Source organism: Typopeltis vanoorti, chromosome 20 (genome assembly GCF_054136105.1).
Source record: "Typopeltis vanoorti isolate ZY-2024b chromosome 20, IOZ_Tvanoo_1.0, whole genome shotgun sequence".
NCBI classification, from domain to species: Eukaryota; Metazoa; Arthropoda; class Arachnida; order Uropygi; family Thelyphonidae; genus Typopeltis; species Typopeltis vanoorti.
In genome coordinates this window covers 90403051-90428080 of record NC_143568.1, presented here as the reverse complement: position 1 = coordinate 90428080, position 25030 = coordinate 90403051, and the positions used below count along the sequence as shown (strand labels likewise).

The 25030-nt window shown below is 35.1% G+C and overlaps 1 protein-coding gene across 4 annotated transcripts in view; it reads left to right on the top strand.

Annotated features, from left to right (window-relative positions):
* The window catches only part of Iml1 (GATOR complex protein Iml1), a 414032-nt gene that overhangs the window by 265581 nt on the left and 123421 nt on the right, over nucleotides 1–25030 (top strand). For all 4 annotated transcript variants that reach the window (XM_090410642.1, XM_090410643.1, XM_090410644.1 and 1 more), the window contains exons 26-28: nucleotides 3928–4149; nucleotides 12188–12243; nucleotides 21470–21541. In XM_090410642.1, coding sequence (XP_090266768.1) covers nucleotides 3928–4149; nucleotides 12188–12243; nucleotides 21470–21541 — 350 coding nt within the window. The remainder of the gene's footprint in view (nucleotides 1–3927; nucleotides 4150–12187; nucleotides 12244–21469; nucleotides 21542–25030) is intronic.

Here is a 25030-nt window from a genome sequence, read left to right as displayed (position 1 = left end):
GGTATTTCCCTACTGAGTGTTCCTGGCAAGATCTATGCAAGTATACTTGAGAAACGGTTGAGAAGAATTGTGGAAGAAAAGCTTGGTGAAGAACAAGCTGGATTCAGGCCAAATAGAGGCTGTCAGGATCAGATCTTCACTTTACGACAAATAGTCGAGAAAGCATGGGAATATAACAAAGATCTGTATTTAAGTTTTGTCGATTTGGAAAAGGCATATGACAAGGTGCCAAGAGAGAAGCTATTCAATATGTTGCAGTTATATGGTGTCAATGGGGCATTATATCAAGCAATACTTAGTCTTTATTTGAGTTGTGAGTCAGCAGTTAGAATTGAAGGAAGTACAGGAAGATGGTTTAATGTTAAATCTGGTGTGAGACAAGGATGTACATTATCCCCTCTGTTATTCATTATCTATATGGATCACATTATGAAGGAATGTGGTATTAAACCTGACATCAAAATTGGAGATGTTAATGTTAGCTCTTTGCTTTATGCGGATGATGTTATACTTCTAAATAAATCCGCTACAAGTCTGCAAGATTCTCTGACTAAATTGAATAGCTGTTGTAATAGATATGGTATGAAGGTCAGCAATAAAAAGACAAAGACAATGAAAATAGGCAGAATCATTGAAAATGTCAACTGTGTTGTGAATGGAGAACCTGTGGAACAAGTAAAACATTTCAGCTACTTAGGCACAATTTTTACTGAAGATGGTAAACTAAATATAGAAATAGACAACAGAATCAGCAAAGCTGGTATGGTGGGAAGTCAATTGAATAAATTCATATGGAATAAGGGAGAAATTAGTCAGAACACTAAATTAGCTGTATACAAGACAGTGTTCAAACCAGTTTTAACTTATGGATCTGAGAGCTGGGTCAGAAGTAAAACACTTGACCAAAGACTAGAGACCGCAGATATGAGAGTCCTGAGAAAGATTAGAGGCGTGAACAGATGGCATCAATGGCAATATCATATTAAAAATGAGGATATTAGGAAAGAACTTGACATTGTCAGCATCCAGGAATGCGTTAGCAGAGCTAATCTCAGATGGTATGGTCACTTAAATAGAATGGGAGAGGAAAGATTAGCAAAACAAGTCTTCTCTGCCAGGTTGGCAGGAAAACGACCCAGAGGAAGACCAAGATATAGGTGGATTGATACGGTACGAAGTGCCTTAGACGATAGAAATATAAGATCTGATAATGTTGGAGTCTTGACAAGTAACAGACTGATTTGGAGGAAAATTGTAGATAGGAAGTTAGTAATGATGTAATTTTTTCATGTAGTACTGTCATATCCTGTACACCCCTTGAGGGTACATGGCAGGAATTTGATGATGATGATGATGATAATTAATTGTCTTATCCTTCTGCAGCCATAACAAATATTGACCTGGTTATCCAAATGGTTAGTGTGCCCACCAACTAACAGGCTGCAGGTTCCAATCCTTGTCATGGATAGAGATGTTTGTGATTGTCTTTAGGTGAGAGAGAAATTTCATCATGACACAGTGGTAAGACCACCACTCTACAGACAGTATTATATCAAATTGCAACATTCACTGCAATTTGATATAATCCATCCATCCATCAGTGGCTCTAACAGGCACTTAAGCACCCATGGCCTTCCAAGTATCCTTGGATTTCCTAACCGTAATACAAGGATAAAGCAATTATCCCTATGCCTCTAGGTATTCTTATATCTAAATTGTGTGTGTTCTATGGGCATGTTCTGAGGGATGAAAAATCTGAGTTTCTGGAGGGGGGGGACCCTCTACCTCCCTATGAGATTGACTAACTCATCTTTAGTCGAAAGAGACCAGATAAAGGTTCCTCACATCATGGACAGGAATTGAACCCAGGTCTTTCCGACCAAAGGGCTTTGTCTATACCGACTGACCTATGAAGGTTCCAATTTGATATAATACTGTCTAAGTTTTCCTCTGTGCTATAACAACAGGGTTCATTGTTATATCTCTGTATGTTTCTATTTGTCATAATATAAAATATCATGTCAAAATGCAGCTTGCTCTTCATACTATTCTTATACAGTCTTATGCTTGTTTTATAAACTAATGCAATGAGAGCTCTACTACAATCATGTGGGATTTGAACAAGACTTTAAGCTATGCAGCATAGTCAGAATAAAACTTTGTGTTTAGATATTTTAGCATTTCAAGCTGATATTATATTTATTCAAAGTCAGTATTAAAACAAACATATTTTATCTTCAGTTTTTATATCATAGTATTGAAGAAAAGAGTAAAAGACTTTGAAAACAATAACCAAACTTTAGAAACTCATGGCAAAACTTGTGCAACTGAACCAGTCAAGCATATGCTGATTGTGCACACTAGCATTTACCACCAGGATATTGACCTGGTGGTAAATGCTAGTGTTAGTCCTAGAAAAGAAGAATTATACTGAAACATTCTGGTAAGTAAGTTAGTATGTGTCCCTAGAGAATATAGAAAAAAAATGTAAGTTGTGTGAAAACATAGGAGTACTTTTTTCATTTGGAAATACTATAAAAGATAAATGTCAGGAGAGTGCAAAATACTGTGGAGGCCACTGAAAAAACTATGAAAATGAAGGATGAAGTACCAGAGAAGGAATATCAGATAACAAAAATGACATAATTTAAGATAAGGATACTGTGGATGATTAAAGTAATTAACTTTGAATTATTATTACAGATGACAGGGAACCACAGAACAGTGTGAAAAAACATTCACGAGGTAAGGAAGTTTTGTGTATATCTTTGTACTGAAGGTAGGGGGAAAAAGCTTTTCACATCAGAAATGTGAAAAGGCACAACAAGGAGATGGCATATGACCCAAAATGCTCAAATATGGAAGAATAAAAATTTCACAGTGTGACACTGCATAATTTCAAAGACTGGCCAGAAAGTGAAATTCCAGAAGATTACAGTAGAGTTCACACACTCATTTATAGAAAAAGGAAACACAACTGAATATGAGAATTACAGAGGAATTCCCTGCTCAGTTTTCTAGGCAAGATTTATGTAAGCAACCTGCATAAAACCTACCTGATAAGAAGCTAAAAAAAATTCTTTAAGAGAAACTTGGAAAAAACTAAGCTGGGTTTATGCCAAATAAGAAAGTTGTAGACAAGAGTTTTATTTTAAGAAAAATAGCCAAGAAAGTATTGAGGATCCTTTCTTTTAGTGTTGCACGGTGATCAGCATTCATTTTAGAAATTATGGACTTTACAACCATGTTATAAATAACTATTTTAATGTTTAAATGGAAAAACTTTTGCCATGGACTGTTGGTTAGAATGAGGCAAACCTTTCACATATGAAGTAAGAGGATGTTGGAAAACCAAAGCCTGTGTTCAAATGATATCTGGGATGTTAACCAAATTTCAATTTGAAGATAAGTCTCTCTATAGCTGGTCTTTCTCTATAGAGAGAGAGAGAGAGCAGGATTTCTCTGACAAATGAGCCAGAAGATCACAGATTTAACAGACACGTTGTACTGGCTTCGTAATGTTAGTTTTTTGACCGTTGTTCCAAACAACAATAACAGCATGCATGCATGCTAATGTCTGGAATTTTTATTTATTTATTTATTTAAAGAATACAGTTGTTGTATGCTCTGTGGTACTATATAGCCGTACTATATATTGACATCATATAATATTATATCATATGATGCATGGAAATCTTTTCTTATATCTTGAGGTAATAATCTATGCAAGCAAGCAACCTACTTTCTCTAAAGAATCATCAGCAAAAAAAAAAAAAAAAAAATGAGTGTGATTTTAAGCATGATGATGCCACAAGTCTGATGTGGCAAAACATGTTTTTATTTAATGGATATTGTCATGCAAAATATATGGAAGTTTTCACATAAACATTAGTGCATTTGTAACTTATGTGGATTTTTTTTTTTCAGGTTCCTTTATCTCGACAGCCACCAAGACGAGGTAGTTTTGGTCAGACAATAAGTGCTTCTTCAGCATCTTCTTCAGTTTCATCTTTTAGAGATAGAGTAAGTAGCAACCGTATTCATGACAGGCCTCGTTCTGGAAGCTCCAGTGGAAAAGGAGTGGAAAGAGTTCGTGCTGAGATATCCACAAGTGGAAGGATTTCACCTTCAATGGAAGTTGAGGGGAAGGTATAAAAATATTTTTTGTAATTAAAATTGTTAACAGCAGTAATTAAGTAAGCAAAAGTAACTGCATAGAGTATTAAAAGATATTTGTTTATCTATCTATCTACACACACAGTATATCATCTCAACTTTTAATTACATAACAAATACTTGGGGCATTGTCACGTATACATACATCTTATTTATTTATTTAAGGTAATTGCTTATTTATTCCTTTTTACCATTTAATTAACAAAACACTTACTAGTTATAATTAGAGGATGTGTCCAGTGATCTTCAGACAGGTTAGTCATCTAACCCATTCCCATTCATTTGTCGTCTCCTGTCTACAAGGTTAACTACCATGATGCAACTCATGGTTAACTACAGGCATAACGACATGTGGTGAGGACCCTATCTCTTCCACGTATTGTCGTAAGTATGTATGGCTATATCTGTCTGTGTGTGTGTGTGTGTGTTCATAGGGCCAGTTGCCTGTTCTGAGGAACGAAAAACCCGAGTTTCTGGATTAAAAAACCCTCTACCTCCATATGAGACCAGTTAACTCACCTTTAGTCGAAAGAGACCAGAAAAAGGCTCCTCACGTCATGGACGGGAATCAAACCAAGGTCTTTCTGACCAAAGGGCTTCGTCTATACCGACTGAACTATAGAGGCTCTAGTCATTTAACACATTGTGATTATTTTTCTTTCATTGGAAAAAGAACACCTCCTTTTTTTGGAAGCTATGGATGTGATGTGTTCATTCTAGGAAAGACTAGATGTGTAAGTCATCTCAAGAAGAGGAATCTGAACTTGCCTGAAGATCTGAATATTATTAAAAATAAGAAGTGAAGTGAGATCTTTCTTTTGAGAAATAAGACAGGGTATTGTTTTGGTAGGATTGAAGTTTTATCTTCACTTCTCTAGTAGAGAATGGCAAGGCATTGGTTATAGATGATCTTGAAACTCCGATCACTAAACACTAGCAGTTTGTCAAATGAAAAAGAGAAATGGAGTGTACTATTTAGTAAAACTATAGATCTGATTCAAGATTAGTGAGAAAAGATCATTAATGTATAGCAGGAGCATGGATAAAAGTATATAGCCGTAAGGTACTCTGGCATTGGTGAAAAAGTCTGAAGAGAGGAAATCATTCATGATCATTTATGTAGTGTATGAGAGGCAACTGATGGTCCAGTTACAGAAAGTGGAAGGTTGAACATATGACGGTAGCTTAGTAATTCGAACTTTCGTTTATTCTAGACTTAGTCAAATGGAAACAAAGAGTGATCACATGAATTTCTCCAAACCTTTCCTGGGCTAGAAGATCTATTATAGATGAAGAGCACTGAATCCATGATGGACCTCCAAATGATGAAGTTTTCTGTTGATGACCTCCATTATTTTCGAGACTCAGGTGAGAGTAATTAAACAGTAGTTGGGGGGGGGGGGGCGCTAATATTGGCTTGCCTCCATGCTCTGTGATCAATTCTGTGATTATGAAGGATTGTAACAATAACATGGTATAGATGTCAATTCTGAGTGTACAAATTTTGAGCATAGTTGGGGAGGGTCAAAAGGTTTATGAAGACTAGTTTGTATCTAAGGCATTCAGGATTCTTCTTCTGACATCTTTTGGTAAATGACCACAGGGTGATACGATGAGCTGTTCTTGTGGAATACGTAACTTTAGTCATTTACACAAGAGTAATAGAAAAGAATGATGCTAAGAAGTTAGATTTACATGGATATGAGCAAGATGAAAGCATAGAAAACCAAAAGTTGTGCCCAATTACCTTAGTGAGGGACCAAAATGCCTTGACTGCTGTTTGAACAGATGGCTAATTTTTAGCAGTTAACTCTTTCCAAGTGGGAGATTTGTTAGTGATTACTACATATCCTAAATAGAAATTAAGTAGGTACTTATAGCATCTCCAAATTTTCCCAAGATGTGTTTGTTTGTATAACAAGGCCAGCTTGGTTTCACCAAATGGTGAAACCAAGGTGAAATTAGCAATCCACTCTCCAACCAGCAGGTCATGGGTTCAATTGTAATTGTCTTTAGATGGAGATGAATTTCATTGTCCAGTGTAAGACAACTGCCCCACTTATTGGAGGCCTGGAGTAGCTTGAAAAAGTTCCATGTTTGGTCTGTAGAGCAGGGCTTCAAAATGCCCATCATGGGAGACCCACTCTATTTGATAACACAATACATATCATACATCTCCTTAAACCTATTGACTGTTGGGGCACTCAGAACCACCTCTGGCAATCTATTCCACTCACCAAGTAAAGAACCTAGTCTCCACGCCCTTACTAATCACACTCTTAAACAACTTCCAAGTGTTACCCCTTGTTTCCTTCCTACTCCCCATGTATTGAACTCTGTGTCAATCTTATAGAATCGCTTTACTAACATATAAGTTTCTATCATATGCCCTCTCCCCTGCCTGTCACCTAAACTCTGCAACCTGCATTCTCTCAATATATATCCTCTTAGAGAACATTCCATAGACCTTAGTCACTTGTCTCCAAATCCTCTCCACCAACTTTTGATCCAAAAAATGCAGTGATCAAATCTATGCACAGCAGCCAATATGTGGCCAAATCATAGCCTTATAAAGAGAGATAATAAGCTCCCTATCTTTAAATTAAAGATACCAAGAAATTATATACTTGATTTAATTTTTTAACAGCATCCAAATAACCCTCTGAGCTATTTTGCCAACTCTTGCAATATGTCCTCTGAATTTCAAATCTCTATTCACCACACCCTCAATTCCCTAGCTCATCAATTTCCTGTAAACTAGTACCATCAATATGATATTTAATGTGTAATCTTTTCATCCTGAAGTGCATTACCTTACATTTTACAACATTGAACTGACAACCATTTTCCTTTGCCCACACTGCCAATTTACTTAAATCATCCTGTAAGATATCTACATTACATTTATCAACTATTGCCATCCCTAGTTTTGCATAATCAGCAAACAGCTGAATATCCCCCTTCAAATCTTGGGGTACTGAGGCACTCCGCTAGTCACCCTCATTCGCCTTGATTCCACTCCACCATACACCACCCTCTGATGTCTGTGTATCAGCCTCATATCTATTCCCATTTGCTCCAACTTATGAAATAGCTTTCCACAGTATTCAGTTAAATTCTTTTGTGCAAAGTCCAGTAGTATCATGGTGTAGCCATTTCCCTTCATTCAATTCTGCTGTCACCTTATTATAAAATGGAATAAATTTCTGAGGCAGGACCTACCTTTTACAAAGGTATGCTGTTTCCTGTAGAGTATCATATTCATATCCACCCATTCCTAAATTTTACTTTGAGCCACCACTCCACAGATACTAATTAGTCATCTGTAATCTGCTACTTTTGTTTTGGAGCCACCTTTATGTAATGGCATTATCTTACCCTCTTTCCACTCCCTTGGAACCTCGCCAGAGCTGACTTATATTAAACAACTTCATCAAAGGCACTGCCAATTCATTTGCACATTCTCGTACCACACGGGCTGACATACCATCTGGACCCACTGCTGTAATTACATTGATATTTTTCAATATATTGAGTACCTCCAGTTCATCTACCTCAATGTTCACATCACTTTCCTGCTATCAGCACCAAGTATAAAGTTATCTTTCCACAATCATTCTTTCTCTTACTTGCTATGTAATGAAAAATCTCTTTTGGATTTACTTTGGTCTCTTAGCTAATTTTTCTCTCATAATCTGATTTAGCCTTCCTTACTATACTAGTTATCCTTCTTCCTTGTTCTTTATATTGTTCCTGGGTATGCTGACCACCTTGTTGTTCATATTCCTTCCACATTGCTTTTTTTTTTTTTTTTTTGCAGCTCCTGCTTTATATTGCTAGTTATCCACTTAATCCCTACATGATTTATCCTCCTGACCCTGGGTATGCACTCTGATACTGCCTCACTAAAAAATCCTTGCTGCTTCCCAGTCACTAATGACATTCATTCCATGTAGTTTCTTATGCTATGGCACTTCTCCCAGTTGCCTCCTAAGTTTGTCATAATTGTCATCTTTGTAGTTCTGCATAAACCCTTTCTTGACTGAAACTTCAACATGTTGAGCAACCTCCCAGGATAAGACTGCATGGTAACTTTCTCCGATCGGAGGTAGAGTTGTTACTGCAGTTATAGTTAAATCTTCTGATGTCCTTACCAGATCCAACACTCTCAAACCCCTGTTCCCTTCCATCACATGCTGTTTCAGGTAATTATCCCTTAGTAACGCTATAAATTCCATTTCGCCACATGTCCTTTCCTTCTTCCAATCTGCATCACCATAGTTGAAGTCTCCCATGATAATTCTTGGCCTGCACTCATTGTGCTAATCTGCAGAAGCATGTCATCACATCTCTTTCTTGATCTCCAATTCTATAACAGCAACCAATAATATATTGTTCTGTTGACCCCTATCTCACACCAAACAGCCTCAAATGAACCATCTTCATTAGCTCTACAATGATCCTTAACTTCTTTTTTCTTTCTTCTGTTTCTTCCTTAACTTATGTATTAACTTATATTCTTCTAATTACTCCTCTCAACCATGATACTGAATGTGTTGTAGACTCTTAAACTTTTGGTATTGGGGATTGCTATTTAAAAAAAAAAGATGGTAAAAATAATAGAAAAAATTAACAGTACTATTTTCACCATCAATGAAGAAAAGAGCCAGAAGGCTTTGTCTTGGCATTAGAAATTAATTTGAAGAATGATAATAAACAATCAAGCAAATAAAAAGTATTCATGATTTAAAACATTAGAAATTGCAAAAGTGTAAAATTTTCTTTTAAGACTATCTTCAAAAAAGTCTGTGAGGTGCAGTCTAGAAGACTGCCAACCATGATAGGAAAGAAAGAAAGTCAGATTATGAAAATAACTTAGCTGAACAGACCATAGGAAATCTGGAAGTTCACTGCTGTAAATAATCTTTGTGAATGAAAGGTTGAAGGATAACCTTAATAAATACAGATGGTAATAAATTGATATAATTGCATAATCACTTTGGCAGAGCATACATTCCAGAGAGCGAGAGAGAGACATTGGAGCTCTGAATACTACTGTGTAGAAAGTAGATGAAAGGATAGAGATGAATAAAATGACTTGTTCTTTTAGTAAGGGAATTTTATTGTATAAATATAGCACAGATGTTATGGAAGATAAAATCTAGATTTCTTTCATGGCATGTGGTTGAGAGAGAAGAATATGTTGCTAGCTGGAGTTCAGTGCTTCTTCAGTGGGTGTATTCAAGAAGAGATACAATAAGTGTTTTGTTGCTGTGAGTTAGAGGAGCGTACTGATCCTCAGGTTTGCTAGAAGTTTTGTAAAAATAAGTTGACCAGAGAGCTTATGGGAATACACTTTCATAGTTTCAATTTTTCATAGTTTCTATATTCGGCTTTGAAATAATGCTGGATCTATCCACTTATATAATTTTACATCACCGAACTGAAGCCTTTTGGCTCTTTATTTTAGTAGATATCTATTACTTTTCTTGAAATAAAATTCTAATGGATTTTTTTCTATTACAATTTGAGTATTATTATTCTACAGCTAACCTTTAAAGACATAACTTTTGTTTTCTTCAGTTTCTGGAAGCTTTCTGGTTTCTACCTGTTCTTTGAAGAGAACAAGCTAATTCAGAAAAGGCTGTCAATCTTGTCAAGAGATCACTAATAAAATGCAAATATATAGGCTGCTGAGAAAATATATAATTTAAATAGACAGTACAGTCTATTTAAATGATATATTTTATTATTTAAATGAAATATTTCACAGTCCATATGTGAAATTTCATAAGTTATCAATTGTTACCAAAGTTTCAGAGCACAAACCTCACTTGCATGTAAAAATGGGAATAATTGCAAAATGCAATGAGTCTTCACCCTCTGCAGAGCTGGCATTGGAGGAGACCACACTCCTACCAGGCGCATCCCCCGGGTGGCGGTTGGGGGAAACCCAAATGGGTTGCTCTGAATAAAGAATAAAGAGCCGTGGACCAAAGGATGTAGCAGAGGCATGGCAAGCTGGCTACATTATTATGCCAGTAACTTTCATGAGCAGGAGAAAGTCTACAAACCGAGATAGTACTACTGCGTATGGGACAGTTGACGCGCCTACTCGAAGACCACACAGAGTAGGTGAGAAATCAGTAATGTGGTCAGCCAAGGACATGAAACACTTAGCCACCCTCAACATAAGATCATTATACCAACCTGGAAAATTGCAATTAGTCCAGGAAAATTTAAAAAGACTGAAATGGAGTATTTTAGGTTTATCAGAGACACATTGGTGCGGAGATGGATTCATGAATTTATCAGAAGGAAGACTATACATCTCAGGAATAAAATATAACATACACAGAGAAGGAGTTGCATTATTAATTGAGAAGAAACTTACACTCTCAGTAATTGAAATAAAATCAGTATTCCTAGAATAATCATAGGAACTTCAAGCAAAAGAAAAAGGTCAAACAATTAAAATAATCCCAATATACAAGAAAAGAGACAAACAAAAGAGACTGCAGAAATTACAGACCAATTAATTTACTCCCTCACACCTATAAAATATTCATGAGAATTATACAAAATAGATTAAAAAACACCTATGAAGAAATGATAGGCATAGAACAAGCTGGTTTCCGAGGAAATTATTCAATAATAGACCAAATTTTCACATTGCACCAACTAGCAGAGCTCAGCTGGGAAGACCATAAAGAACTATGTTGTTGTTTTGTGGACTTTAAACAAGCTTTCGATAACATCAACAGAGTAATCCTTCTTAAAGTTCTACTAGAAAAAGCAATAGACAAATATATAATACAGTTTCTGATAAAATATTACTCTAAGACAAATGCAATAATTAAAAAGGACACACTCACAACAGAACCCATAGAAATCCAAAAAGGAGTAATGCAAGGATTCCCATTATCCCCATGCCTATTCAACATATATTTAGAAGAAGTTGTAAAGAAGGCAATAGACAATGAGCCTGGAATCAATGTCAATGGTTTAAACATAAATAATATCAAATATGCAGATGATCTCATCCTTCTTGCAAGAACCCCAAATGAACTACAAAAGTTGATCAACAAGCTAAACGAAACCTGTAAAACATATGATATGACAATAAATATACAAAAGACAAAAGTGATGAAAATAGGGAGGAACGGAACTACCATCTCAGCCACCCAAAACGGAAAACAAATAGAACAAGTAGACAACTTCATATACCTTGGATCAAAACTAACAGAAACAATAGATGAACTCAAAACAATTAAACACAGAATAGCGATAGGATGGACCACCATGGGAAAATTACAGAAAATCTGGAAAACAAACAAGATATCTAAGCAAGCCAAAATGAAATTATATGAAGCAATAATTATACCAACAGTCATCTATGGAGCAGAAGCGTGGACAATTAAAAAAAGAGAGGAGAAAAAACTGCTGGCATTTGAAATGAAATGCTTAAGAAAAATAAATAGAACAAGTTGGATAGAAAAGAAAACAAACATCACAGTCAGACAAGAACTGTTGTATAAAAAGACGATAATAAAAAAAATTAGAAAACAACAGCTGAGATGGTTTGGACTCGCTGTATGCATGAATGCAGACAGCCTTCCTAACATCCTAATCAATACTTTTCCAACTGAAAAAAGAAGACCCAGAAGACCAAGAATTACCTGGCTGAAATTAATAAAGAACATCTCGGGATGCAGAACATATAAGGAACTTTTTCGAACAGCAAGGATTTTGAACTGGAAGATCCTGCTCAAGAGAAGACTCAACCCATCTTAGACGGAAGAGAAGAAGAAGAAAGAAATATTGTTCACTACTACATTATGATGTTACACTGCCTAATAGCAATTGCTACTACTATATTTTGAAGTCCAGTTTTTTTAAGTTTAATAATTTCAGTTAAAACTTCAGTTTTCTTTTCTTTTTTTTAACAGCATATTTAAGAGTTGAATCAATAAATATCTAAATATTTATAAACATAATAATCACTTTGCAGAGTGGATCAAACACATCATTAGAAACTGCAGTGGAAGGAGAAGTAACCGAAGATTTGTAAGTATGTGTGTGTGTGTGTATGTATATATACATATTATGTAATACTATTATTATATAATATTATTCTTAATAACAATCCAATATGCAGTGCAGCTGCTGAAGACAAATTCCTTTTAACACATTAATGTGTTGATGGCACATTAACATATTAATGTGCCATCTTGAATTCCACACTTGTAATTTGTCAGATAGTTGTAAAGTTTAAAGTAGCTTTAAGATTATGGGGAAAAACAAAGGAATGTAAAATTACAAAGTTTAGTGAGTGGTTGGGAGGTATGACACTTTTATTTTTCATGTCAGCTCCACTCATGTGATCTGTAGCTTTTTTAAGAGCTTTCATTTAGATCGCAAAAAAAAAAAAAAAATATATATATATATATATATATACACACATACACATAGCAATCCCTCGATTAATGCGCCTACATCTTAAAAATAAATGTTGCAGATTATAAAAATTTTCAATCTATACATTTTTTATGGCTAACTATTTTAAAAAATCACTCACCAGGATGAAATAATTTAGTTACCGATTTGAAACATTTTACAAAGTTATTTTTTAATGGCATACTACACTATTTCCATGTACACTATGTTCCAAATTTACTGCCAAAATTTATGTCATCTGCTTTACATAGCATTTTGCTGATCATATCTCATGCAGTTGTTTTCCTTACTTTTTTTATTTTAAATTATTTTCCTAACCTTTGATTATGAATAAAAGAATTAGTGAGCAAAAAATAGAAGTGTGAAAATGATTCAAAAAGTAATCTGATTGGAAGAAAACTTGAAATAATAATGAAAAATGAAGAAGGCAAGTCCAGAGCAAAGATAGGACAAGAACACAAAAATGGGTGAATCAGCTGCTGAATACAAAGAGAAATGTAAGGCTGCTTCAAGTTCATCATGCATGCACTTGAAATCAAAGTATTATAATGATTGAATTAGAGAGACTTCTTTTTATGTGGATCGGATCCCGCTAAAATACTGGCCTTATTAAATCAAGCATTGTTCTCTTTGTAACCTGAAAAGAAAGGACTATCAACAATGGAAAAGAAGAAGATTTCGACGTTAGTGCTGGTGATTTTGAGCTTTTCAAAAAGAGAAATAGCCTACATAATGTTCTAATCACAGGCGAAGCTGCAATTGCAGATAAGGAGATATCCAGATATTTTGAAGAAAATTGTGTAAGAAGGGGACTATTGTGATCAACAAATATTTAATGTCGATGAAACTGGCCTTTTTTTGGAAGCAAATGCCTTCCAAGACTTTTCTGGCCAAATCAGAGAAATCTCAGCCTGGTTATAAAGTCGAATGAAATTACTGCTAGCAATATGCGAGCCATTTGGAAACACATTCTTCCACATTGTTCAAATGATTTTAGAGGCTTTTCAAATTCTGACCTGCTAAATTTAGATGCACAGTGGGAAGATCCTGAAGAATATGAAGAAAATGTAATCACTGACAAGCCCAAAGAGATTTTCACAGAAACAATTTGAAAATAGTTTTCGTACAATCATAGTTTTTAAGTAGCAATGCTTATAGACTCATCCTGGTGAAGAGAGAACCAGTAAAATTTGCAGAAGAGGCAATAGCGCCATACCGTCAGTTGTATGCACACCAAACTACGTTAGCTTTGTTAAGAAGTAGAATAATAAATTTATATTCTGAATATGTTTTATTGTCTTTCAGCTTCATGGTTTTCCTTTAACTAGGCCCTGAGATATACCCTAATTCTTTTATAAAAAAAAAATTAAGGGTCAAAAAAGAATTCTGAAGAACGAATTATACATTTTCCTATAGGTTATTATATTCTATTAGTGCGTTTTTGATTAATGTGCATGTTTAAAAGAACACATTAGGCACATTAATTGAGGGATTGCTGTACATATATATATATATATATATTTCTTTAAAAGGAACTAAGTATTTAATCCAGAAATCCTGCTCTTGAGACCCCAGATGTGGAACTTTTTCAAGCCTCTTCAAGCTTCCAGTAAGCAGAGTTGTGGGCTTACATCAGGTGGTGATAATCATCCACTATTTAATGACATCCACGAATATTTTTGCTCACAATGAGATTCAAACCAATAGCCTCTGGATTGGAGAGCAGATTTGCTGCCACTCAGCCAACCAAGCCAGTGATGAGTTAGGATTTGTAAATTATTAGATATTCATCTATGATTTACTCTTCTCATTGACTGAGAGGTTAACATACTTGCTCTCCAACCAACAGCCTTCCATTTCAAATCCATCTATGGGCATGGATGTTTGGGAATGTCTTTAAGTGTCAAATGAATTTCACCATCTAGTGAGACCACTGTCTCCTTAATGGAGGCCTGAAGTTGGTTAAAAAGTTATTAAATGTTTGGTCTCAAGAGCAGGGTTTCCAGATTATGAAGAAAATAAATAAAAAATGCAAAACAAAAATTAGCCCTTCATTAGTGTTAAAATATAATATAACTTTGCAGCCTTAGTTGGAAGTTGCATAAAAAATATATAATTTTTATGCATAATTTTTCCATATATAAAGATTTATATATAGGGAAGAAAACAAAGGATTATTTTTTGATCTATTCTGTTATCATCATCATCTAGGTTTATCTGACAGAGAAAATATGTGATGAATGCCACTTGGTGGTGTGTGTGGGGGGGGGGGGATTTCATCAATGAATGAGTTTAAATAGACTTATTGCTGTGTGTTTGGAATGAAGTTCTTGCAGTAAGTCTTCCAACTCCATAGAGGTACTTGAACAGTAATAATAATAATCATTATTATACTTCGCCCATAGTTTGTAGATCTCTGCTTGGCGACTTGCCAAGAATAGTCGATTCGTGCTGAAGGGAAGAAAGAAATGAAGGACGTACGAATTGGTCGTCAACACACGAAATCACATGCTTTATAAGTAAAATTTTCCAACTGTTATACAAGCAACATAACTAACTAACTAACTACAATGATCATAAAAGAGAAGTTAATTTTCCGACATGTAATAATAAACAACACATCCCACAATACGGACTGATTACCCTATTATTGGAATAGATTTTTCTCCTGTTGACATGCGCAGACGTGTCAAAGGGTCTCGAATCTGTGGCCGTACTATACTATTGAATTAATTATCTGGTGAAACTGGATAAAAGTTCTTGACACCAATCAAGAAATGCAAAATAAAAAATTTTACATCTGTGAAACAGAAATTTTAGTCATTGCTTCTTATCTAGGCATCGCGTAAGGTTCTATCACTCTGACAGTCTATTTTGCTGGTGAGTCATTACCCACCCTGTTTATTCAGAAAGTTGATATAATGTGGAAGTGGCTGTACAGAAGAAAAAGCAAAAGAAATTTTTATGATATAATAATATTCAGAACTGAAACTGCATAGATAGAGAATATAAATTAATATAACACTGTTAAGTTAGAATTTATACAGTGCATAGAAAATGTGGATTAAAGTTTTGAAAATAATTAGTTGGACAGCATTCAAATATGAGATGTAGACTGAAATATGCAACATTATAGGGATGAAAGTTTGACAAGAAGAATCAAACCACAGAGACTGAATGACAAACTCAGAAGAAAACATTGACTTGGCAATGGAAGCATGAGTTGAAGTTATCAATCAACTATAACCAGAGAGTAGGAGTTCAACCACAGGCCCAGTAAAAATAGCACATTTGAGGCCATCTGTATGAGATGGTGGTCAGCAGAACAAAATATGTAACTGTGCTTTTATAGACCAGAAATCTAAAAGATGGTCAGTATGAATCAGCAAATAAGCTTAATGAGTGGAGATTGGTAATTATTATGGGGGGGGGGGGGGGGGACTTTAACTATGGGAACATAGATTGGAAGCCAGACACATGGGTGAAAGGATATAGAATTTATGCAGTTACTAAGGTGTAATTAGTAACATTAGTGAATGATGCAGCATGTAATGGAATGTACTAGGGGTTTGAGAGTGTTAGATCTAGTAATTGCATCAGAGAATGTGTCTATAACCAATATGACCACATTGCCACCAACTAGTGAAAGTGATCATGTGGTCTTGACCTGGAAGATGACTAAATAGGTGGAATATTTTCAGTTAGGAGGAGTATATGTGGAATTACAGGGCTGGTAAGTATGACAAACTCAGGACATTACTTGGATCAGTGCCATGGCATGTGAAACTGCAAGGGCTGGATGTTGATAGTGCATGAGAAGTAGTAAAGGAGCATTTGAGGGAGGTTAGATGTTAAAATATTGCAGGATGATTTGGATAGTCTAGGAAAAGGAGAATGGATGGATAGCCATTTAATGTAGCACAGTGTACGATTATGCATTTTGGGGTGAAAAGATTACCAACTGTGTACCACATTGATGGAACTATACCACATGAAATTGATGCAACTAGGAATTTGGAAATGTTAGTGGATAGGGATATTCAGTTAGTTTACAGGACATATTGCAAAAGTAACAAAGAAATCTGAAGCAGCTCATCGGATTTCTTTGTTACTGAAGAATACCCTGATAAGAGAGACAAGCAGGTTGTTATACTTCTTTATAGATCTTGGTAAGACCCCATCTTGACTACTGTGTGCAGATCTAGTCACTAGGTTTCTTGGGGATGATTAGGAAGTGGAGAGGACCCAGAGTTGAGTGACGAAGATGGTAGCATATCTGTGGAATGGGCCTTATGAGGATAGATTGAAGATTTGTAGTTTACAGAGATTGGTCCATAGGAAGGAAAGGGGTGATTGAGACATACAAATTACTGAAGCAATATCCTTTTTCTTTGAGTGCCATCTCCTATTGGAGGTCTGCGACCACCTTGGCAAATTTTGAGTGATCCCCAGCCACTCTAAACAGTCCCTCAGAGCTCATGCCAGTCCACTGTCTGATGTCTGCCAGCCAAGATTTTCTTCGTCTTCCTTGTCCTCTTCTTCCATTTATCTTCCCCTTTATAAACAATTGAAGTATTTTATATTTTTCATTACAAAGTAGGTGACCAAGATATGCAGGTTTCCTTCTTTTTCTGGTATTTAAAAGTTCACGTGATTTCCCTATTTGTTCCAGTACTTCCTGATTGGACGTTTTTGCTGTCCATGGGATTTTTAACATTCGTCTGTATAACCACATCTCAAAGGCTTCAAATTTTTTTATTGATGTTTTCTTCAAGGTCCAAGTTTCTGCACCATACAGCAGTATAGACCATACATAGCATTTAACCATGCGTACTCTGAGCTCTAAGTTTAAGTTGTCGTTACACAGTGTTGATTTCATCAGGAGAAAATTTTTTCTTGCCATTTGAATTCTAACTTTTATTTCCATTTCTGGATTGCATTCTTCATTTAACCAGCATCCGAGACACTTAAACTTTGTCACTCTTTCTATTCGTTTCCCGTTTAAAGAAAGTGATGAATTAAGAATTGGTTTCTTGCTTATGACCATGAATTTAGTTTTGGTGATATTTATTTTTAATCCCATTTTTTCACACTCTTCATTCACTAGTTTCAGAAGATTTTGAAGATCCTGAATATTGTCAGCCAGGAGAGCTGTGTCATCAGCATATCAGATGTTACTGATGGCATTTACATTAATTCCTTCCTCTCTTCCTTTTAAGATTTTTTGAAATATGGCTTCTGAGTATATGTTAAAAAGAAGAGGTGACAGCACACATCCTTGCCTTACTCCTCGTTTGATGTTAATGGGGTCTGTAATAATGTTATCAACTTGAACAGATGCCATTTGGTTCCAATATAAGTTTTGAATGATCCTGATGTCTTTACCATCTAATCCAATTCTCTTTAATATTGCAATCATTTTAGTATGTTGGACTTTATCAAATGCTTTCTCAAAGTCAATGAAGCAAATGAATACTTCCTTGTTTTGATCAATACATTTTTAATAAGATTTGAGAGCAGAAAAGAGCCTCTCTTGTTCCCTAACCGTTTCTAAAGCTAAATGGGTATCACCGATGGTGTCTTCACATTTTCTGTATGTTCTTTTTTTTGAATTATTTTCAGGAACATTTTGAGAACATGACTCATTAGGCTGATCATTCTATAGTCATTACAAGTTTTGACATTTGCTTTTTTAGGTAGCATGATGAAGGTCAACTGTAACCAGTCTTGTGGGAATATGCCTGTATTGTAGACCTTATTAGATAGCTTTACTAATATAGCAATGTTGTCACCTTCTAATAACTTTACTATTTCCGCTTGTATTCTATCAGGGTCTAAGGCTTTACCATTTTAGCTGAGTTCAGCGCACATTCTACCTCTGATCTTAGAATGCATGGACCATCCATCTGTTCATAAGTATTTTCTGGGTTCTCTTCTGAAGAGATATTACAAGATTAAAACCAAGGAAATTCACATTTATAATAAGGTGACGGTAGAATTGGATAAGGGAAATGGCTGCATCATGATACTGCTGGACTTTGCAAAGGCATTTGACAGAATACCATAAGGAAAACTGTTACATAAGTTGGAGCAAATGGGAATTGATATGAAGCTGGTGGTATGGATGGGGGGGGGGGGGTGGCTGATAGACAGAGGGTGGTGTGTAGTGTAGTGGAAGCAAGGGAAATGAGGGTCACTAGTGGAGTGCCCAGGATTCTGTACTAGCTTCACTACTCTTTAATTTGTACATTACTGATAAAGCAAAAGATTTGAAGGGGGGGATATTCAGTTGTTTTGCTGATGATCATCATCATCATCATCATCAGTTGTTTTGCTGATGATGCAAAACTAGGGATGGCAACAGTTGATAAAAGTGATGTAGATATCTTTCAGAATGATTTAAATAAATTGATAGTGTGGGCAAAGGACAATGGTTGTCAATTCAATGTTGTAAAATGTAAGGTAATGCACTTTAGGATGAAAAGATTACACGCTTCATATTATATTGATGATACTAGTTTACAGGAAATACATGAGGTTAGGGATTTGGGGATGATGGTGGGTAGAGATTTGAAATTCAGAGGAGCTATTGCAAGAGTTGGCAAAATAACTCAGAGGATTACTTGGATGCTAAAGAACACATTGACAAGTAAAGATAGGGAGCTCATTATCCATCTTTATAAGGCCATGATTCATCCACATATTGACTACCGTGCACAGATTTAGTCACCTGCATTTCTTTGGGATCGGAAGGTGGTGGAGAGGATTCAGAAACAAGTGACCAAGCTGGTGACAGGCCTATGGAACCCTATGAGGATAAATTAAGGGCATGCAGTCACAGAAAAATTTGTAGAAAGTTAAAAGTTACTAAAGGGATTCTATAAGACTGACATAAAAGACGTTTTTCATTATATTGGGAGTAAAATGGGTTGCCAGAGTCTGTTGTGGGTGTATGACTGTTAATGAGTTCAAAGCTAAGTATGATTGATACTGTGTGATTGTGGGATAGTGCTTGACATGATGTTTAAGACCTCTCTCTCTCTCGATGAGCCCATAATAATAATAATAATAAAATACTTAAATATAAAGCGCCAATAGGCTTCGTTTCAGCGATGTAACATTATTTTAAATTAAAATAATAAAATAGAAATTTAAAATAATAAAATAGAAAAATAAGAAGTCTACAGTAGACACAGGAAATTAAATAAGTAGTCCATCAGAAGAAGATATCAAATCATCCAATTCTTGTCTGTCCTTAGATGGGTTCAGTCCCCTAAGTAGCATTTTTAGGCAATTTAGTGCAGTCCGCTTGCCATTTCTCTGCTGCATCCCTCTAAGACAGCGCTTCTCAAACTGTGGACTGTGGCCCCATCAGGGGCCATTAGTTTTATTGAGGGGGCCGTGAAATAATGAAAACAAATTTAAAATGTTTTAAGACTAAGTGTGTGCCATGTCAAATGTGTATGCAAGATGCTAAAAATGTAATATTTGCATTTGATTTTTGCGATATTCACTGTGTATGTTTTGTATTGAATATAAATACAATAAATATATCATAATATATGTCTGTATTATGATTTTTTTTTTCGGTGGGGGCCGTGAAATATTTTAATTTTTCCAAGGGGGCCTTTACATCCATAAGTTTGGGAAACACTGCTCTAAGGACAAGTATTCCATGTCTCTAGATACGTGTATTCATGGGGTTGGTTTGTCTATTTGTGGGAGCAAACACTGGCTAACTCATCTTTAGTTGAAAAGACAAGACCACTTATGAGACAAGTTAACTCACCCATAGTTGAAAATCCCTGAAGAAGGTTTTTTGCATTCTAAATGAGATTTGAATCCTGGTCTTTCCAGCCAAAGGAACTTCATCTATACTGATTGAGACAGATGCTCTTTAAAGAAGATATAACAGAAATTTCCTGATGTCCAAGTCACCATTTCTCTTAGAGAATATAAAGCAAAATTTAATAACACTGAGTTTTGGGAAAAGAAGTCATGAAAGTTTTGAAAAGAGTACAGAAAATAAATGCAACGAAAGGGACAAAATATTCTGAAGGCTACTAAAGTTTAAAAAAAAATGTAGAAATGGAAGAAAAGTGCCACAAAATGAATCAAAGGTCGCTGTGGTGATCTTTGATTACTTTGGAAAAAAATTATTAAAGGAGGTAAGGAGCAACAGAAATTCATTGTAAAGTTATCCAGGTGAAAAAGTAACCATAACAAAGACTTAAGAGTAAATTTAATACTGGAGGTTGAAAATTTGTTAAAAACCTGAAATGTGGAAGGTAAGTGGAGTAGATGCCTTTCAGATGAAATGATTAAATATAGAAATATAAAAGTTTTAAATCGGCTATATTACATATTAGAGGTTTTGATCAAAAGGCTGAATGCTGCATGATTGTAGTAGGGTGTAGTAATGCAAATGAGTGACTACGACATGTGGCATATGTCATCATAGTCAAGTTTAATTTACAGGAAATTGTGGTTTCTAGTGATTTATTTAAAATTTTTATTTAATTATTTATTTTTAACATCCACTGTACTTTATTTTTTCCATAAACAGTCCTTATGAAGCCACAAGATTATATATGTGTTCATGAAACTATGCAGTTTTGATTAATTTCTGGTTTATTTGTACAATGGCTAATAAAAGTTCCCTAATACTTATATGAACAAAGTCTTGTGTAGAAAAAAGAACTTGATGTATATTTTTATTTTCAAAAAACTTAAACTGATAAAATGCAAATTCTGTCAGTATTTTTTTTTTCCAGACCATGATAAGAATTTAGATAAAAAATTAGCATATAATTCTCTACTGTTTTTCTCATTGCAGTTGTCCAGAAGTGAAGTGGCTTACTGAGCACTCATCCCATAGTGATATTATAGAAACAATGAAGCATTCAATGTAGGTATATTTCTCTGATTAAGATATTAGTTACTACTTATTTAATATGTGGATTGGCACTTTTTTTAAAAAAAAAAAAGAGCTATAAAGAAACCAATATTTCTCACATCTTTGTTGATAAGGATGATTTATCCTCTTCTAACAAGGAAGCCAGTGCCAATTTATGATATTTCTGTTAGTGAATTATAATATTTTTCATATATTAGTGTTTAGAATGACTGTAATACATATTTTAAAAAAAATTAATATCAGTGTTACAAAAATATTTTATTGTTTTAAAGGCCTTGCATTGAAGAATTTTATACATTTAACAGTTCTTTTGCATGCACAGTGGCATATTGTAAGCAAGCATGAAAAGTTTGTATGCAGAGTATCTTCTTGAGTAGCTACTTGTATAATAAGAGTAGACTACACTATAAGTTATTCTTAAGCATCCCATTATGCTAAGTATTTCATGTGAAGTGCTCTCTTTATGATGAGAGCCAATTTCCACATTGGTTTCAACATTTAGTGAGTAGGAAACATAACCCATATCAACTGAGAACTAGGTAACTTGGTGTCTTGCATGATAGAAATTATATTAATCATATATAAGTAGCAAAACAACATATATATGCCATATTTTTTACTATACTCTGGATTTGAGATTGCTGTAGGAAGTTTCATCTCCACAAATTTAGCTTAATGCTTTTGAGACCTCAATAAATGTCATCACTGATCTGCAAAACATGCCATGTTTTATAGGATACTTAAGTATGTTTTGTAGTGAAATTACTTGCTCTTATTGTAATAGTAATTAGTCATGATGTCACCTCACTCATGATTTGTTATTTTGACAAGAATAAAATGCAGATTAAAATAAGAATTTAATTTCTTGCTAAATCATGACAGCTATCTGGCCCAGTGGAAAAGTCAAGCAAATTAATTAATTCTCTAGTTACATGGCTAGCAAGAGGAAGGATAAATATGGAAGACGGAAATGACTTGAGCTGTGGAGATATAGAAATATTTGATGAGCACATTGCTCATATATTTAATGCAGATAAAAATTAAATGCTAGTAGAGAGATTTGACATCCACACCGACTGAATAGTATTTTTCAAGGAGAAAAACTTGATTGGCTATCTGTATTTTATCATGTTAAATAAATTTTTAATAAATATATAATAATAATTGAAAATTTAAATACAAGAATTGACTATGAGGTTATTCCAGATCTATGCTAAGGATTTTTATTATTAACATCTGATCTCCATGGAGCCAGAGATTCATCATGGGAGGTATGCACTATTGCACACAATGCTCATTCAAATGTAGCTTAAACTTATTCAATGTATCTACATTCACAGCACACTCAGGAAATGCATCCCACTCACTGACCACTCTCAAATGCGAAGAACCTTCTCCTCACTCCTCTGCTCATGTCTTGCTTATCCAATTTCCAGCAATGGCTGGAAGTTGGATTTTTCATTCAACTCTCCTCTTTGTCAACCTAATAACAACCCCTGACTAACTTATATGTCTCAATCATATTACCCCTCCTGCTCTTCCAATTCACGAGGATTTTTAGTTTAAATTCTCTCAGTCTGTTCTTGTACTCCACATTCTAAAGACCACTGACCACCTTTGTAGATACTCTCTGGACCCTTTCGAACATATCCTCATCACATGAAAACTCACGAGCAAACATGCACAATAATCCATATCAGGCTTCATCAAGGCTTTATACAGTGACATCATAACCTCTTTGTTTCTGTATGTCAGGGGTCCTCCATATCATTGCCATTATCCAATGTGATGTTTTCACAACTTGTGCAGTGTGGCCCCTGAATTTCAGATCCTTGTCCTCCACTACCACTCGCAGATCTCTCATCTCCTCTACCTTCTTTAAAGTTTCCCCACCTAGTGTACACTTTGCATCTAATTATAGTTTACCAAATTTCAAAACCTCATACTTTGCAACATTGAACTGATAGTTCCACTTACCTGCCCATTCGTGCAATCTATTCAAGTCCTCCTGTAAGGCATAACATCCATCTGCTTGAATCTGCATTGCTGTCCCCAATTTTGCATCATCTGCAAACAGCTGCATATCACCAATTAAACCCATCCCAAAATCATTTAATATAATTAATGAATGAAAGGTGTCCCTGCAACACACCATTAGTGACCCTTCCTCTTTTGGGATAATGCACCGCCATATACAACTTTCTGATACCTGTCTGACAGCCAGTCACTGATCCAAATCCAACTTAGAAGCCTGTTATCCAGTCCTGTCTGTTTAATTTATTTAACATCTTGTCAGGTAGTAGTCTATCAAAAGCTTTTGCAACATCTAAGTACACCACTGTATGTGCATCTTCCCTGTCCAAGATATTTGTCAACTTGTTATAGTGCATAAGTAAGTTAGTAAAACATGATCTCCCTTTAACAAACCCATGCTGATAACCACAGAGAATACTGCTGTTATCATGACTCATTTTTAATGATATTAACACCAAAAGAACTATTTTATAAAAAGACATTTTATTAACTGCTTATATTTTGCCGAATTTCAAATTAGCATCATCATTGCACAACACAGCATGCATACGCGACAGTAAGTGAAACAATACAATTGCAACGAACAAAAGATCTAAAGCAGGGTTCAGCAACCTTTTCAGACTCTCGGGCCACATTAAACTTTTATTTTTAAGGATCGGGCGGCAAGCATTTAATTAAGAGAAAATAGTGAGTTAAAAATACTTAAGTTATCAATTTTCATTATATCAATCTTAAAAAACACAGAAATGTTTAAAGTACAAGATATGAAGCAAGCATGAAAATAAAACTCCACAAAAAATTAATATCACTTAAAAACAAAGTAATATAGTTTATGCATCAAATATGTGTGTCTCCCTGCTCAATTTGACTTTTGTGATGGTTTTCCCTTAGCCAAATTATCTAGATCTACTTTATAACCTGAGATGTCCAATTCGAATCGAAGCATGCAAATATTCATCGGTCAGTTGAGAGGAAAATTTGTTTTTTCTAAAACTAATGGCAGAAAATGCTTGTTCGCAAATGTATGTGCTTCCAAATGCGACTATCATCTTCTTTGCTAAACTGATTAATTCATCATACTAAATACATCACTGAATAATTCAACATATGGGCCACATGCCATGTAAGTATGGTCAACTTTTATGGGCTGCCAAAAATGCACATTTGGGCTGCATGCGGGCTGCCGGTTGCTGACCCCTGATCTTAAGTCCTACTTTGGCACCCTCTAATGTTGTAAAAAAAAAAAAAATTTACAGCTGTGCGAGATTTGCTCTTAACATAACAGTCTCCCAAATTTTTGGCAAATTAATGCAATTTTATATATAGATATGCCAGCCTGGTTGGCCGAGTGGTTAGCCTATCTGCTCTCCAGCCAAGAGGCTGCATGTTCAAATCCCACCAAGGGTATTACACACTCTCCCATGGTGACTGAGTCCATGGTGATGG